This window comes from Protopterus annectens, chromosome 6.part0 (genome assembly GCF_019279795.1).
Source record: "Protopterus annectens isolate FY-2018-M chromosome 6.part0, PAN1.0, whole genome shotgun sequence".
Classification (NCBI taxonomy): Eukaryota; Metazoa; Chordata; order Ceratodontiformes; family Protopteridae; genus Protopterus; species Protopterus annectens.
The window spans coordinates 1832739938-1832758382 of record NC_056737.1 but is presented as its reverse complement, the minus strand read 5'-3'; the positions used below and the strand labels follow the sequence as shown (position 1 = coordinate 1832758382).

The 18445-nt window shown below is 39.0% G+C and overlaps 1 protein-coding gene across 1 annotated transcript in view; it reads right to left on the bottom strand.

Moving 5' to 3' along the window:
- Positions 1-14541: 14541 nt before the first annotated feature.
- OSGEPL1 (O-sialoglycoprotein endopeptidase like 1) overlaps positions 14542-18445 on the bottom strand; it is a 556821-nt gene continuing 552917 nt past the window's right edge. The window contains exon 8 of the mRNA XM_044075183.1: positions 14542-15208. Within this exon, the coding sequence (XP_043931118.1) occupies positions 15130-15208 (79 nt within the window). The 3' untranslated portion in view covers positions 14542-15129. The remainder of the gene's footprint in view (positions 15209-18445) is intronic.

The following is an 18445-nucleotide window of genomic DNA, read 5'->3' as shown; positions in this document are numbered from 1 at the left end:
TTCACCATCTTGAAGGAAATGGAAGTCCTGCATTTAAATCTTCAAGAGTATAATAGGAGTACTGGATGCATTTTCTGCCTAATTATCAAAGTGTAATCTCCTGAAAAGTTTTACAAAGAATTGTGAAAGGAAAGCTGTCATATGGCCTTTTATATATAACTTCCAAATGCAGGGTTTTATAGGTATTTGACAATGACAGTCTGTCATGTTGCATTAAACTCAGTTTCTTTCTTTTTTTAATTTTTATCAAAGAAGTAAACTCTCTGCAAGTAGGACCCAGGTGCAAGGCAGGAAACAGCATAAGTGGAAAAAATTGACAGCACCAAATGCAGTGTAATTCAACAAAATAAGGCTAATAAGTTAAATACATAAGTATTTATTAGATATAACAAACAACCCAGACCGGTTTCAGCCAACAGGCTTTCCTCAGTGGGAATGAAAGTAATAGCAAATAAGAAGTGACACATATATATATATATATATATATATATATATATATATAGCATGAGTCATCCAATACGATTCTTCCCAAAGTGACCTTCCCAACATTCAAATTGTTTCCTGTATGGAAAATAAAAGGAGAATATAAAAGTTATACAATAAATCAACCACATAGTTACTGTCCATTGTGATTAGTAAAAATTAAAATAAACATATAATATTGTTATAAATGATAATTTAAACCAGGTGAAAACAAAGCACCCAGTTTAATGATCCAATGCTTCTCTTTTTTAGTGAGAATTGAATGCCATCCTTCTTTACTGGATCTATCACCAAGAATTCTGTCTATGATGCTGAACTGGAATTTGGCTGAGTTGTATTGTATACAATGTCTAAATAGGGCATTGATCTCCCTCTTGGTTCGTATGTCACTACGGTGCTCCGACATGCGTAATCAGAGTGGTCGTGATGTCTGTCCAACATAAAATGAGCAACATATACATGTTGCAAGGTACACCACCCAATCTCTGTTACAACTGCCAAAGAATTTCATGCCAAAAATCCTGTCAGTGTTTTTGCTGGTAAACTGTTTCGATGTAAAAATATATGGACATGAACAGTGACCACATTGGTAGGTACCCCATAGTTTGTCACCTGTCATGGTAAGTTGATGGCTTATTGCTCCAGCCGAACTGACCCTTTTAAAATGTGAAAAAAATGAACCAAGTGTCCTTCCTCTCCTGTATCCATACTTACATGCATCACCAATCCAGGGTGTAAGCTCCTCATTTGCAGTAAGAATGTTCCAGTGTTTGGACATAACATTCCTAATTAGGTTGATGTTGCGTCCAAATGTTGTGATAAACCAGATAGATTCATCCTGTTCAATCTGAGTCTTATCATGGTATCTAAGGAGGGAGGTTCTTGGTAGAATTGATAGCAATTTGTTGGGCACCCCGGTTGTCAGGGTCCTTGTAACCCCTAGCTCTAAACCTGTTGGCCAGATCCTGTTGGGATTCTTCATAATCTTTTTCTGAGGTACAAATTCTACAAATCCGGAGGAACTGAGATTTGGGTATGTTTCGGATGATGTGGTTTGGATGCATGCTCGTTGCATGTAGTAAGTTGTTGTACTGGGGGTATTTAAGAAAAGTTTTACTTTGTAGAGTGTCATCTGGATTTCTGGTTATGGTCACATCCAGAAAGTTAATTTCATTTTTGTCATGAGTAGAAGTAAATTCAATACCCATTTGTTCTTGTTGGGGTATAATACAAATTCTGCCAAATAATCATCAGAACACTAAACCAACCAACAATCATCCAAATATCTACACCAAATATCAAGTTCCTCAAGATATAAGTTGTGTGTGGCGTCATAAATGAGATGTTCCTCAAACAGCTCTGTATATATGGGAGCAAAAGTCGCTCCCATAGCGGTGCCTTTGAGCTGCCAATAGCATTCTCCCTGAAAATAGAAAACATTTTTGTTGAGAACATGTTCAGCCATGCAGACCAAAAGTGTGTTAAAGCCTATGGGATAGAGATGGGCTCTGTCTAACCAAAACTCAAGGGCTTCCAATCCAGCCCAATGTGGTATGTTGGTGTATAGAGCCTTGACATCCAGGGTGCAGAGTAGCCAGTCAGTTTCTAGTTGATTGTCAGCAATGATGTGTAAAAATTGTGTGATGTCCTGTATTCTGGCACGAATCAGACTTAGTAGTGGTTTAAGATACAATGTGAGGAACTCAGATAATGGTTCCGTCAATGAACCCAGCCCAGATACAATAGGTCTTCCAGGAGGTTTGTTAAGGCATTTGTGTATCTTGGGTAGCAGGTATAATGTCTGTTTTTGTGGATCCTGGACCATCAGATGTGTCTTCACTGAGCGACTTTTGCTCCCATATATACAGAGCTGTTTGAGGAACATCTCATTTATGACTCCGCACACAACTTATATCTTGGGGAACTTGATATTTGGTGTAGATATTTGGACGACTGTTGGTTGGTTTGGCGTTCTGATGAGGATTATTTGGCAGAATTTGTATTATACCTCAACCAGAACAAATGGGGTATTGAATTTACTTCTACTCATGACAAAAACGAAATTAACTTTCTGGATGTGACCATAACCAAAAATCCAGATGGCACTCTACAAAGTAAAACTTTTCGTAAATACCCCCAGATGTAGGAATTTAAGTGTATGTGTGTGGTTGCTGTTTGTTTGATGTGCTTGTGTTGTGTGTATGTGTTTCGGAGCAGCAAATTTTTTCCATGGGAAAATATTTGCTGTTCTGAATGTTCGATAGTTTCATGTTTAGATGTTTTGGGGCCGATGAAATAGCATTCGCTATTTTCATCTTTCGATAACGTAATATAAACATGAATCTTCTACTTATATCTTCCCAGGAATATGTGATCAACTATTATCTGTTTCCCAAAACAAGAGCTTAGGAAAAGTTGTTGAGCTTTGTAATTATAACTGACCAGAGGTCCCAGTTCCTCCAATTCCAGATGGGAAGTAAAATCCTCTATCCATTCTCTTGTGGGTGTCCTATGAAAGCCATTTCTAAGTCAAAGTATGATTAAAGTTCATGAAATTAGTACTGTTTCAATCTCTGATGTTATAAGTGTTCTTCGCAGCATCCGCAATGCACCCAGTCATATGGAGTTACATGTATCGGTAACATATCCAAGTACAATTGTAAATTTGTTTTTATAAGACCCATTGCTCCTGCTACTATTGGAACTGCCTGGGTATCCTTCTTACACATTGTCTTCATCTCTGCGGGCAAATACTAGTATTTTATGACTTTGTATCTCTCTGTACATAAGACACTGCAGTCACTAGGTGTAGCAATTTCAGAGATCAATGCTACCTTTGTCTTCTTTTTATGAACTACTATATCTGGTTTTCTCGCTTCGATTTTTTGAACTGTTGGTAATGGGTGATCCCATGCGATATAAACTTTATCATTTTCTATAATGCTTTGTGGCTCGTTTCCAGTGTTTTTCAGCTACCTCAATATTATGTTTGCAGAATCTGCACTGCAACCATCTTGCCACATTATTATGCCTTTTAGTGAGCAGTCCTTCTGCCATTAGTATATCACAACCAGCAACAAGATGTGCAGCTGTTTCAATTCTGTTTTACAGAAGCTACATTGCAATGTTTCTCCCACATGTTCAATAAACTTTGTAAACCAATGTGCACATAATCCACTATCTTAGGCCGTCAGTATTAACCTTTCATCTCTTGGTTTGGATTCGCCTCTCCTTAACCATTCCTGCATTTGATCCTGATCAACATAAGGTTGTTCCAGTTTTCTATAATTGCAACTATATTTATGCATTTTCCATACTTCTTGCCTTCTCATCTGATCCTTCACCTTATATTCTTGCTTTTTTTTGGCACATTCAGTTGCTGCCTGATTTTTATTTAATTCTGGTTTGATATCCATTCCCACTTGATGCCAAACTGTTTTTTCTAAACTAAGCAGAGAAGTCATCTTAGACTTGTTCTCCTCATGTTTCAAAACGTTAACTATATTTGGGTCTTGTGAGGTCAGCAGATTTGTATGCAGTCCCATGACTGCACATCTATACATGTAATCAATTTCAAGGAGGCTCATACCTCCTTCAGAATGGGGAATATATAATCTTGGTATGCATTGATTTTTACAAATCATTTGATGAGCATGAAGCATCCTTCTTCTTTTCCTATCAGCTATCCAGCACCTTTCGGGGCCAGTCAATCATTCTCCAAAACTGTAAGTTAGGACAGTAAGAGCAAATTGGTTTATAGCTTGGACTTTGTTCCTAGATTTCAATGCTGTTTTCAATATTAATTTACGTCTTCTAAAATATTCCTTACTAAGCTTTATTTTTATTTGTTCATGTTTTATTGTTGATCCTTCATCAATTCCCAAATGTTTACACACACCCTCTTGCTCAAGTTCTTTTATATCATATTCCTGTCCCAAACCAATGTTTTCTTGGTGGTGCAACCTTCCTGATTTTAAAGTTGCTTTTGCACATTTGTCGAGCCCAAATGACACTCTTATATTATCTGAAAAAGTTTTGACCACTTGCAGCTGTGCTTTCAGTTCCTCATCTGATCAACTAACATAAAGTTTTAAATCATTTACAAAAAAAAAGATGAGAAGTCTTTATACTTTGCTATTTTCTGGGAGCCAAGCTATAGCCATGACCTAATCTATTTAGTAGACAGTTCAATGGGTTAAGGCAAGACAAAAGAGCAGCAGTGACATAGTCACTCCGAAATATCCCCGTTTGAATTGTTATCCCTGGAATAATAATTTGTCCTTTACCATGGCTTAACTGCAAAGTGGTTTACCATTGTTTCATGGTCACTGTAATGTAATTGGTCAGTGTAGGGTGTATCTTATACATTTCTAAGCACTCTTTTATCCATGAATGTGAGATACTGTCAAATGCTTTTTTTGTAGTCTACCCATGCCATACTTCGATTCTTCCCCTTTTTGCAGTTCTCCATTATGACTTTATTAAAAACAAATGATCCTTTGTTCCATATGACTTTCTTTTATTACCCTTTTGTTTAACTGCCATGATTGAGTTTTCTTCTCAATTACTATAAACTCTGTCGTCATCAATTCCAGTGGCACTATTCTGTGCATGAGTACATGCTGATTAATATGCATCATGAATAACACTAGCATTCTGATAATGCAACTTTTAAAACCTACCATAGCCCATTCATAACCTTTTCCGTGCCTCCTTGAGTCTGCAAAGATAGACACACACGGAATGCACGCGCGTGCACACATACACGCATACACACACACACACACACACACACACACACACACACACACACACACACAGACATACCAAAAATACATACCTTTGCTTAACAAGCCCAGTGACCTCCCACTAGTAAAAAATAAAAAGTAAAAATAAAAAAGTGCTACAGTAATTGAAAACAGCATAACCGCACAATCACGAGCTGGAACTAGTGATATGCGAGTACATTAGTCCAGTTCTACCCAGAGCTGTACAGACATCTCACTAACCATTTGGTCAGTCATTCAGTGATGTCGTATGCCTGTTGGTTCTGAATAGAATGGATGGAAAAATACAGGAGACATGCAGAGTATAAGTAGTGGGGAGTAGCTGCTGCTAATTAATAAGAAAAAAGAATAAGTAAATAGACCTTTATATGCATTTTTTTGTTTACTTTTGAATGAGACACAGACAGAACAGGATATGAGTACTGCCCAGGTCCACACGGGTGGGGAAAGAGGAATAAAGAAGGTGAGGCCAGTCTAAACTTTTGTTTGGCAAATGGCTTGATGGTAGCCAGTATATGGTTCAGCAAGACAGTCACATGATCACATACAACAGTGGCCAATATGCTACTCAGGTAGATGTCTTCCTAGTAAGGAAACAGCACTGGGGTATAATCAGTGATTGCAAAGTCATCTCTAGTGAAACAGCCCACAGCATAAACCACTGGTTGCCACAATCAGCTGCAAACAGTGGTCAGAGAAGTCTCTAAGGTCAACAGAGACTAGACTGAAGACCTGAGGGTTGACTGGGGAGAAAGCTCAATAGTTCCAAGGAATTACTCAGTGCTCTACCACCTCAGGAAGAGGAAATAGGTGGAGATGAAAAAGAAAGACAGCACCTCAAAACAGCATGAGTGAGGACTACATAACAGATATGTGGCTGAATGGGGTATGGAAGTAAGGTACATAATGAAAGCTGGTGGTGGAATGCAAAAGACTAGAAAACCATCAAAAGAAAAGAGTGCAAGAAAAAATATGAGATAGAAAAGACAGACCAGACTAAGAAAGAATACTGCTTTGCAACAGCACAGAAAAAGGCATCAGAGACGTTCTACCAACTTCTGGAAAGTGACTCAGTAGATGTAACAAAGAAACTCTATCAAGTTGCAAGGCAAAGACAGAAGGTTAAAGTAGTCAGACCCTTTGTAAGGAATGCCAGCATCAACCTGCTCACCAACCCACAGGATATCAAAGGCAAATGGAAGGAGTGCTTTCAGTAGCTTATGAATGAAGAAAAACCCCACAGAAGCTGTACTACCCCATGGACAGCCTACAATGAAAGAAGAGGAGGAGCCCACCCTAGAAGAAGTAAGTAGAACACTACAGAAAATGAAGTCAGCGAAAGCAGCAGCTTCAGATGATGTCATGGAAGAGATGATCAAGAAGCTGGGTGAGATTGGGAGAAATGGCTCCTAGGGGTATTCAGAGCAATATGGAGAAAAAGGCATATCCCAGATGACTGGAGAATAAGCATACTAGTGCCAGTGTACAAGAACAAAAGGGGACATCCACAAATGTGGGCAGTTTAGAGGTATCAAACACCTGTCACACTATAAGAAAGTTCTGGAGAGGGTGATTGATAAGTATGCAGAGGAGTAAAAACTAAAATGGGAGATGAGCAGTTTGGATTCAGACCAGGATGCAGTACAACAGACCCAATGTTTGCAGTGAGGCAGCTAGTTGAGAAGAAGATAAAGATGAGGAAAGAATCCAGCTAACATTCCTACGCTTGGAGAAAGCATATGATAAGGTCACAAGAAAGCTGGTTTAGGCAGTTCTGTGGTGATTCAAAATTCTAGAAAAATTGGTAGAATTAGTGCAGACTTTGTACAAGGACCTAGTGATTCAAGTACGAACAGTGTTCTGTCTTATAGAAGGGTTCCCAGTGGGAGTGGGTGTGCATCAGGGTTCAGCTCTCAGCACACTGCTGTTCGTACTGATGACTACATTAGCAAACAGGTTGGAGGGATAGACCAATAAAACTGCTGTATATAGATGATGTGGTATAACAGGCAGGCTCTGAACAAGAACATCAGCAAATGATAGGAAAATGGAATGCAAAACTGAATGCATACATGATGAAACCAACTACAGATAAGACAGCTAAAATGGCAGCAAATGAAGGAAATCAGAAGAAGCGGAGTATTAAGATAGAAGGGAAAATAGTGGAACAGACAGGTTAACAATTTCAAGTATCTGGGAGGAGGGGGTTGAAGAAGCTTCCATGGGACCTGATAATATCCCAGGCTATATTCTGCACCATCTTCAGCAAGAACTAGCTTTTCCATTGAGCACTCTATTCAACCACAGCCTAAACACAAGCTTCATTCCAGCAGAGTGGAGAACCTCCATTGTCATCCCCTTGCACAAAGGTGGTGCCACTACTGACTCGGGAAACTATCGCCCCATTAGCTTGACAAGTCTGATCTGTAAAGCCATGGAGTATATTATTATGGATCTCATAAACAAGGACATAGGCAATCTCCAAACACTCAACCCCATCCAATTCGGATTCGTCAGGGGCAGATCTTGCCTACTGAACCTTGTTGACTTCTTTGAGACTGTCAGCAAGCCAGGGATGAGGGAATGTCAGTACATACAGCTTACCTTGACCTGGCAAGGCCTTTGATACAATCCCCCACTCGGGCATCATCGAAAAGCTAACACAACTTGATGTTAATCCCTATCTCATCAGATGGGTGGCCAACTGGCTCACAGATAGGACCCAAAAGGTGAAAATAGGCACCACCACCTCTGACAGCAAACCTGTCACTAATGGTGTTCCCCAGGGATCTGTCCTGGGACCCCTACTGTTTGGCATCTGCTTCTCAGAGGTCCACACAAAGACAAAGGGCCTGTGGCTGACCATGTCTGCGGGTGACTGTAAGTTGGATGCTGTCATTGACTTCCCAAATGACGTTAACATATTGCAAGAGAGTCTCACAGCTACAAATAACTGGTGCCAAAGTCATGGCCTTAAGTTAAACGCAAACAAATGTATTATCACACCATTCGGCAAAAATACGGCAACTACTATTTACCGTATCAATGGCAACCCCCTAACCACACAACCTGTGGTGAGAGACCTGGGTACTCAGGTTGACAACAATCTTACATTCAACCATCATATGGCAGCTGTGGTCAGAAAAGCCTTTTACTTGTTTCGTCTCATAAATAAAGGGACTACATCCAGAAAAAAGGAGGTTATTACTCCTCCCTCATTAGGTCTATAATTGAGTATAATGCCACGTTTGGTATGTATCTCTCCAAACGCCTGCACTGACTGGAAAGGCCACAGAAATACCTCACAAAGAGAATCCATGGCCTCCAACACCTGTCCTATGCAGACAGGCTCAAATCACTATCACTTTACTCAGTATCATACAGATTACTTAGAGGTAATCTGTGTCTTGCCTACAAGGTAATATCAGACCCTGCCTTACTAGAGATGCTCCATATCCGTAAGTCTAACTCCATGCGCATTACCCACTTGATAGGCCTAAATCTAATATGCGACATCAACAAAACCTGCTGGAGAGACAGGTTTGTCTTCCAGAGGCTGCCCCATCTCTGAAATAGACTTCCCACACATGTCAAATAGAGTACCTCGTTGACCCTCTTCAAGCACAACCTTGATGAGTGGATGGGAAACCACAAATTTGTCCCAGGGGTTCTACCTTTGTCCCTCATTGACAGGGGTGACAGGTGCTGAATGAGGTTTCTTTTTTGGGGGATAAACTCATGGCTAGGCTTGTAAGGGCCCCAGGGTCATTAGCCTAGTAACCTCCTATGATCCCATGATCCTATAAATGAGGAGGTGAAAGCTAGAATCAGAGGGGTTGCAGCCAATAGGCACAGTGTGTCAGGGCTAGAATATGACAGAAAAATGTCAAAGAAGCCTAAAAATAAGGTGTACAAAACAGTGGTGCAACCAATACTACTGTATGATACAGAGACCTGGGCAGTAAAAGCAGAACACTTGAGGAAGCTAGACGTCAGAGAGACGAAGTGCCTGAGATGGGTGGTAGGATGCACAATGACAGACAGATGAAGAAATGTGGACATCAGAGCAGAAGCCAAAGTAGTTCCAATTGCAGAGAAGTTCAAGGAGAATAGATTATAGTGGGTTGGGCACGTGCAGAAAAATTAAAGACAATCTGGTGAAGAAGATCCAGGACACACAGGATGAAGGCAAGAGGAAACCAGGGCACCTAGCAAACAGATGAATGGATTGTGTCACAGAAGACCTGTAACAGTCAGGCATAACTGTAAAAGAAGGTAGGAGAATGGCAGCGAATCAAGAGAGATGGCAACAGTTGACATGATACCTGAACCCCATGTAGAAAATGGGGAAAAAGGGGGTTGATCATTTATTTATGAATGCTGATATACACTACATGCATTTACTTGGGCTGCACAGGATCAATCAAATGGGATCCTGAAAAAGTAATAAAAATGTATTTTTATTCTTATTTTTTAAATTTGTATCTTTTTTATGTAGCTAAACATGCCCAACCATAGATACTAGTTATCATGATCATGCACTTTTACTGGCTTGTCTGTGGGTTAACTATGTTTTTTTTAGGGTGTGATTTTAGGGTGGCTGTAGATGTGATAGAGTTTTAATTAGGACTAGCGCTATAGGCATGAGGCAAACAAATGCAAAAATGGTGCTGTAGGTGTGAAACGGTTAGCCAGACATTGTTGTCAAGTCACCCATGAAAAGATATGTGCGTCTAGTGGGTTTACTTGGTTAGCAAAACTTTTTCAATAATTTTCTTACATTTAAGCAGTTTGGTTGCATGTCTGAAAGCAGCAAATTTAGTACCATGATAAAGTTACACAGAAACAGAAGTGTTATGTGTGGTCTGCCTTTGAAGCATTCTATGTTTGAAGGAGATAAAGCAGCCCATAAAACTAGTACTGGAAGTGTGAAGTGGTGTTTCATTGTGACAAGTGGTGTAGGTATGAATAAGTTAATCTGGTGGATGATTTTGTTTAATCAGAAAACAGTGACTCACATATTTGATGAATTGGAGTCCATGCAGGTGAAATCACTGCAGAGGTCAAAGTCTCAAAAGTGGTAAGGCTGCAATTTTGGATGGGATCTAGCTAAAGATACCGAAGTTGCTGGATAGCTTGGTGTGGCGTGGTTAATACTTCCCTTCAGTGTTGAATACAAGGGAGGAACAGTGGTTCTATACTGGCAAACGGGAAATTATACTCTTCAACCTCTCCAGAAAAGACTGTTGCAGAGTGATCAAGATGAGACTGGTTAACAGTTGAACCCTGAATTCAAGAGGAACAATGTAAATTCTACCCAGGTCATGGAACAGTAAACCAGTTCATCTGTGCTGCTGTTTTACTAGGGGGGGATGCAAATTTGCTGATCTAGTCTAGACTGTTTTGTGGACTTGGAGAATACTTGCAAGTACGTGACTAGAAAATGCTGTAGAAGACCCTGCAGGAGTATACAATTCCAGGACTGCTACAGCTTGTTATTTAGTCACGCTATGAAAGCAACAAGGGTTTAAGTCCTTATTCTTAGAGTTAAACTGACCTCATTCAAGGTGAGCACAAGGGCCACCACTACTATTTGTGATTTGAATGGACATACTGTTAATGACACAGGTAGTGTTGGTGCAGTATCTGGTATACACACTTAGTGGTGGCATTTACTTTGTTGGTGAATGATGTTGTTTTGGCTCCATCTGAATATGACCTCCACCGTGCCCCTCAGTGGCTCACTTCTGACTGCAGGAATAAGAATCAATACCGCCATCTGTGAAGCCATGTACTCACCAAAGAGAAGATTACATTTCAGGTGAAGAGAAACTGCTTTCTGGAAATGTAAGTACCACAAGGTGTCTTGCTCATGAGTAATAGCAACAAGGAGCATAAGGCTACTATATGGATTGACCAGCAGTAACACTCTTATAAGTGTTGATCTTAACTGTGCAGTGAAGCATCGACAAAAATCTGTTTACCACCCAGTGTGTCTCCATCTTCACGCTATAGGTCAGAAGCTCTGGGTAATGAGTGAAACAAAAAGATTATAGGTACAGTCAGCAGAACTGAAGCTTCCCCACAAGGTTGCTGGGCTTACTCTCTGTAAAATGGTAAAATGCTCTGGGATCTGAGACTGTCTTGGAGTACAGCTTCTGCTTTTTTGCAGAAAGGAGCAAAGTGAGGTGGTTCAGCCATTGTGTAAGGATGAGTCCTGGATGGCTCCAGCTGGAATTGTTTTTGGCACAGCCCATTAACAGGAGACCCTAGAACACATTACAGGGATTATATCTCTCACATGGTCAAGGAACACTTGGGGATCTCCCAGGATAAGCTTGAAACCATAGCTGGGGAAAAATAAATTGTTCTGCCATGCTTAGTCTACTGGCACTACAACTTCAACAAGAAAAGCAGAATGAGACTGAAATATTTATATCTATTTATATCTACAAACTCTTAGTATTTATTTGATTTGATAACTGGAGGGGCAGGCTAGTGCACAGATACTTTACAGCCACTGCATGAGCCACAAACAAGGAAACAGTTTATTGTAACTTCAGTAACAGACAACAGTTTATAATATTCATGTTTTTTTTTTGTCTCACCCTCCCACAACCTTGCCTGATGGCTCCACTACAAACACTCAAATGGCCGATTTTTCCAGGGTCACAAGAGACACACACTTCTGGGTGGACAACAGCCATACATACCATTCAGTCCTGCCTGGGAATCCCGAGAAGCCCTTCCATTCCCTGTCGACAGTCAGGTTGTAGGGAGTGAGACAGCTTGCTGGTCCTGAGAGGTGGCCAATCCTCTAACCACTGGTAGTACCCCCCTCCCTTCAGTGGCACCTTCAAACCTGCTGCTGCTGTTTCCCCGAGTGGAAACATGCCTCCATATGCTGGATCTACATCTGTTTTACTAATGTTAAACACCATTACAGAGTGGGCTGGCCTAGCTCAACTTCACTAGGTAGCACCTAGTGCTCCTACTAGATGTCACTCTTGTGACAAGCCACAGCTGTCTACCTCCCCACAGGACGGGTGAGCCAACAATGGTGGCTCACTCGCTTTCTCCATGACCATTTCCTAGAGGAACTAATGCTGCTACTAAAACCTGCTGTGTAGTAAGGGATTTATCCATCCACACTACTGAGATGGCTTTTATCATATTTACAGCGGAGGCAATAACAGTTATAGTATTTACAACAGTAACAAGATTTCTAGGTAAGATATTCAAATACAGTACATTCGGATATCACTTGTCTACTACAGACTTCCTATGCATTCACAGACTATATATACATACAAAAACTGTACATCACATTAGGTAGCATAATAAACATTGCACAATGAATATATATATATATATATATATATATATATATATATATATATATATATACAGTGTTAGATACAGTATTAAATCTAAGGCTTTTAAACATTACTACACCGATTTTGCATCATCAGACAATTATACTTTGCAGTGTTTCACAGACTGCTGCTTGGTGTATGTTTTATACTCATGTTAATTTTTCTTTTACCACATATCTGAAACAACAATAAGCAGAAGAATCTTTAAGGTGACTTATTAGCTTTGCCCTGAAATATGGGTATTTGGTATCATTGGAAATTTCTGCTGGGAGGTAATTCCAATTATCTGGGATAACCATTTTAAAACTTTTTTTTTCGATGATAAGCTCAAACTGGGGTCTTTGAAGTGTTAGAGTGGTTACAGAGTTTGTGCAAAGTTCATATGGAGAGGTGTTTATATTTAGTTTATGGATGAAAAGTAATCAATAGCTGTTAAGTATTCTGAATGTGAATACCAATGACAGAAGTGAGGCATGCACTGGAACGGGTAGCCAGCTGCCCTTATGGAGAATAATACAGACATTCAATTTGTGGAGCTAAGGTTATAAACAAGCAGACTTTACTAGTAGTACTTTGGAGAAGCCAAATAGATTAAAGACTGGCAGACCCTATAAAAGTAGTACATAGTACACTTTGTGGTCTACTGCTTTTCTTGATTTATTTGTTAGGAAGTTACAGATAAAGTAGCCATCTTTCAGTTATGTAGTGGCCTTATCAACCTGTTGCTCAGTATGGCCCTTAAACAGAAGCATTCAACCAAAGTCATATGTATTTATAAATGTGGCCTGTTTTCAGCTTATTAGCATTGATCAACTCTATTATGGAAACTAGCTAGCTTTGTCTTTTTGCATGTTCAAAATAATATGCAAACTGTCTTGGTGGAGTTTATGGAAAGTTTGTTTGAAATCACACACTTCCACAATAAATAAAAGAAAAGCTATTAAATCAGAATGGTCTAATTACAATATAAAAGGAAGCTGGAGAGACCACACAGGTTCCTGACCAGGAAAATCCAGGGTCTCAAACACCTGCCCTATATAGATAGACTAAAAGCCCTGCCCCTCTACTCAGTGTCATACAGACTGCTCAGAGGTGACCTGTGTCTGGCACACAAGGCCATCTCAGAGCCAGCCTTGTTTGAGTTGATGCATATCCATAAGTCAAAATCCACTCAGACAGCCCACATGCAAGGCCTAAACCTGCTCTGTGACATTAATAGAACTTGTTGGCAGGATAGATTTGTGTCCCAGAGACTCCCCCATCTGTGGAATAGACTCCCTCTCCATGTTAAGCAGAGTACCTCTCTAGCCCTCTTTAAGAGGAACCTGGAAGACTGGATGCGAAACAGAAAATACACCCCTGGGATCCCACCTGTGCCCCTGCTAGACAGGGGAAACAGGTGCTGACTTTGAGATAACATAGGCAAAATTATTGGCTAGACTTATAAGGGCCTCCGGGCCAATAGCCTAGTATCATCCTATGAACCTATACAGCAACCACAGTTACAGAGATGCTGTTAATTACACAATTAACATCATAAATGAAGTGACTAACAAATGCTGATCAATTGAACTACCTATGAGGAAAAATGCCAATCACCATTTTACACCTTTATGGCAAAGGCCCAGCAGTAGCGAATATGATATAAGCCACACCCTAATAATGTATTAATGCTTTAATATGCCACATCTGGAGTGTGGATAAACTAAATTTTACCTGTGGTAAGAGGTGGCTATAATCTGGTTATCTGTACTGTACCCTCGTTACCAAATAATGCTCCTATACTCTCATGACTCCACCAAGGCTAAAAGTCACCCACATCTAGTTATGGTTAATTTAAACTATTAACTAAGGCACAACAATCAAACTAAATATCCATGACCACATTACAAATATTTACTACAAGATTTGCCTTTTTATTTTTAAACAATTCAACTGTTTACAGATCAGGAGCAGTTTTTTTAACTATGTACATCAACTTATCACACAGCAACATACACAATCAAAGAATTATAAAAACTGCAATATAAAGCATATTTTTTTAGAATTTACAACCTTTTAGTGTATTTCTATGTTTTACATAACAATATACTCAAACTTCCACAGTGGAAAGAAAGTCTCATGGTAAGCTCTGTATGTACCAGTCAAATGTTCGCTAGCAGCTAATTAGATATATCAGTTTATTAGTCACTTTAAAGTATTTTATTCTGCACAGTAATATGATATCAACCATTGCAGCCAAACTTCATATGTAATGCCTCTGGAGATACTCAATGCAGCAAGGTGTGCTTTTATGTCTCTGTTGCAGTCAACACAGGTATTTAAGTTCAGCGGTTCGCGTATTGTTTTGCCATCTCCATTGAAATTAAATCTGGGCTTCATTCAGATGTCCACCATTGTCCAGCACTATACTGTCTACTTTACTCATCATAGTTCTCCAAGACTTTATTTCTGGAATCCTTTTGGTTATTTTAAAAATGCACTCATACAGTGAATTTTAGCCGTGGCAACTTGATAGCAGCATTTTTCACTTGCTCAGAAATATTGGATCCAAGAGGAGCCCTGAGAATATGGAAATACAAGTAAAATCTTTAACAAAAGAAGAATTATTGCAAATAAAAACATGAACAACAAAAACGTTATTAGTGAGTTTCTATTTAAAGTGGATACCTACTACTTATCTAGTGCTAATTTGGACCCCTAAATTATCACAGCCACAATAATGCACATAATATCAAGTTCCTTACTCTTGAACTGATTCTTAGGATATACAGGTGGGGGAGAGTAAATTATTAATAAGACATAGCAAGTAAACTACTCTGTAATAATTAGAGTGATGCTACTCTGCTGGGTAAACAGGTGGCACGAAATTCACTAAGCAAAGATCAAACAAATTCTACAGCTTGTTGTAGTCTCTTATAAGTAATTTGGGATACATGCATGAAACCAATCCAAAGGCAAAGAGAAAAATAAAACAGGAAACATACATTTCTACTTTAAATCTAAACAAGTATGATTAAAGTCACTAATATAAACAGTACAGAAATATAAAGGATACAGATACTCTGTCCAGATATTAGAAAAATGCTGAAATGATCTTTGGTACAGTCATTTAAAACATTTCAAAATATTGCATTAATGCTAAATTAAAACAATGAGTGAGAAGGTCACTGAAAAACCAATCAGTAAAAACAAAATGAAAACTCCAGCAAAGGGTATCAGTGGAAGTTCTAGCTTTGCTGGAGTTTTCATTTTGTTTTTGTTAATACTAAATTACAAACTAATGACAAACTATACAGCTATAGCTCAATTTTACTGAGAATATTCTGCACACTATAAATATTGTATTTTGTGTGCCCTTCTAGTAACACTTTCCAGATACAGGTGTTATACAAGACATCATGATTATTAGCATTTACTACAGTTCAGCAGTAAATCACAAAATAGCAGCCCAAACCTATTTAATAAATTTATCTTTTTCTAACCATCGGAATCAAAAAAATGAAATAATTTAACAAGTCTTTTTGTGGACTCTTTTAGGTCATGACCATGAGGGTAAGGGCAAATCTGCTCAAATTTTTATGTTGGAAAGACTAATTGCTCTATAAGAGAGTAAATTAGGAAACATCTTTATAGCACAAGGGTTAAAGATTTTAAGACTGCTATAGCCAAACACACTATAGAGTTTGGTATAGAACATATTTTTAGTTTTAGGGTTTTAGAGAAAATCAATGTTAATGAAAGGGGTGGTAATGTGAGGAACTATACAGAACAGTGAACTATCTTGGATTATTAAGCTGCAGCCAGACAAGTTCCCTGGAATTAATCATAGGGTTTCTTTAAGGCTGGTACTGAAGGGGAGGGATCTACCCAAGAAGTTTAAATGATTCTCAACTGGGATTTGCAATCTTTTAATTACTGTGTGATTGTTTTCTGATATAAACCTGCTGTTATCAGTTTGTTTTATGGTCTGCAAAAGCACTTTTGCAGTGTGAAGCACTTACCAACATCACTAAAGTTTTGTTTTATTGAGTTCTGCTGCTTTTTGCCATATTTCTATACCTCTGTTTGTTATTTTACTTGTGATTTTTGTATACGAGAGGTACGGTTAATTCCAAGGAAGCTTATTTTATTTTACCTTTGGATTGTATTGCTCTTCCTTGGGAGCATGGCTGACAGAGTTGATTGTGATATTGAACTAAATTATGTTCCTAACAGCTTGAGTAATGATTCAGAGGATCGTTTTAGCAGATTGGTGTATGTGGAAGTGAATCCGTTGCTATCTAAGCAGAAAGTGAGGTCTGTGCTGGTGGAGGACTCTCAGATGTTTAACGAGGAAGCCTTCCGAGCAGGTATGAAAGAACTGGAAAATAGTTTGTATAGATTAAAGCGTCTGCAAAGGCAGAGACTATACTTTGAAGCCTGCATGTTTCATTGAGTTATCCCCCATGGGATTAGAGTTTTAAATATGCCTACATATGGGGATGCCTATAAGGATTTATTTAGCAGATGGCAATAGCTTAATATAGAGTTAAGCTTTAACTATATTAATTTGCTGCTGGAGTATTTTGATCCTGTAGAGAGAGAGCTTTTGGACAATACTAATAAGAAGCAACGACAGCTTTTAACAGAATTCTGGGGTGAGCTATGTTCTATGACTCTGCAGACAGTGATGGATAATGCATATTCATATGAGCAGTGTCTCAAAACCCAGAAAAACAAGAAACTGAATCATGATGTTACTGACTTTAGGTTGGGGCATGTGCTTTCATGGCCCTGATCTAATCAGTGAGACTCAAACAATGGCTTGACACAATCTAGGGAAGAGACAGTTTCTGTTGCCAATGCTGATGTCTCAATAAATGGAAGGGGTCATGTAACTGAAAGACAACTGACTACTCTATCAGCTGAAGAAGCTGATCAGTCTAAGCAACCAGATGTCAGGAGGAAGGTAGCAGTTACCAATCAGCCTACGCTCCCTTTACCATTACCCATACATTACTCAGGGGCAGGGAACAAACACTGTTCTTTAAGCAAAGGACGGAAAAGACTGAGACTTTCAGGGGACTGGGAACAGCTTGGTCCAATAAGAAAGATGCAGAATTAGAGAATAAATGTTTAGCTTGGAACATTTCAAATAAAAAGTTGACCACATCGCAGGGATCTTTGTGGCAGCGAGGACTCTTGTTTAGTCCTGCTCAAAGGTCAGATATTACTGAAATGGTAGTTGATTTAAAAATGTATGTATGTAATCTACTGTTGAAAGTCATGTTTAATGGAAACAATAACAATGATGCGAGTATCAACCATTATTACATCCCAGCCTTGATGTATTTTGTAGAAAATGTGAGATGAATTTGTATGAAGCTACTTATCTTGATAAATGTAACAAGGGTTTTTGTAATCTCAGTGAATCAGAAAAAGAAGCTCTAATTGCACTACATAATGACTCGGAGTTGGTTATTAAACCTGCAGACAAGGGGGGGCAGTGTTTATAATGGATCAACATTTTTATGTTTCTTCTTGTTTAAATATGTTGACAGATGATAGTACATATGAGTGGATACATAATTCTTCTATAGAAGATATGAAGATTAGGATTTATTCTATGATGAATGATTGTTTTCACAGTGGCTTGTTAACTATGGAATTAATTAACTATTTTAAGGTTTCTTGCCCTTTGGTTCTAGTCTTTCAGGGGCTCCCTAGAATCCGGTTAGACCCTTATTCAGACCTGTAGTCCCCGGAAAGGGCTGGTTGACTAAGCCTTTCTCCATTTTTAGAGAGAAGTTGAGACCG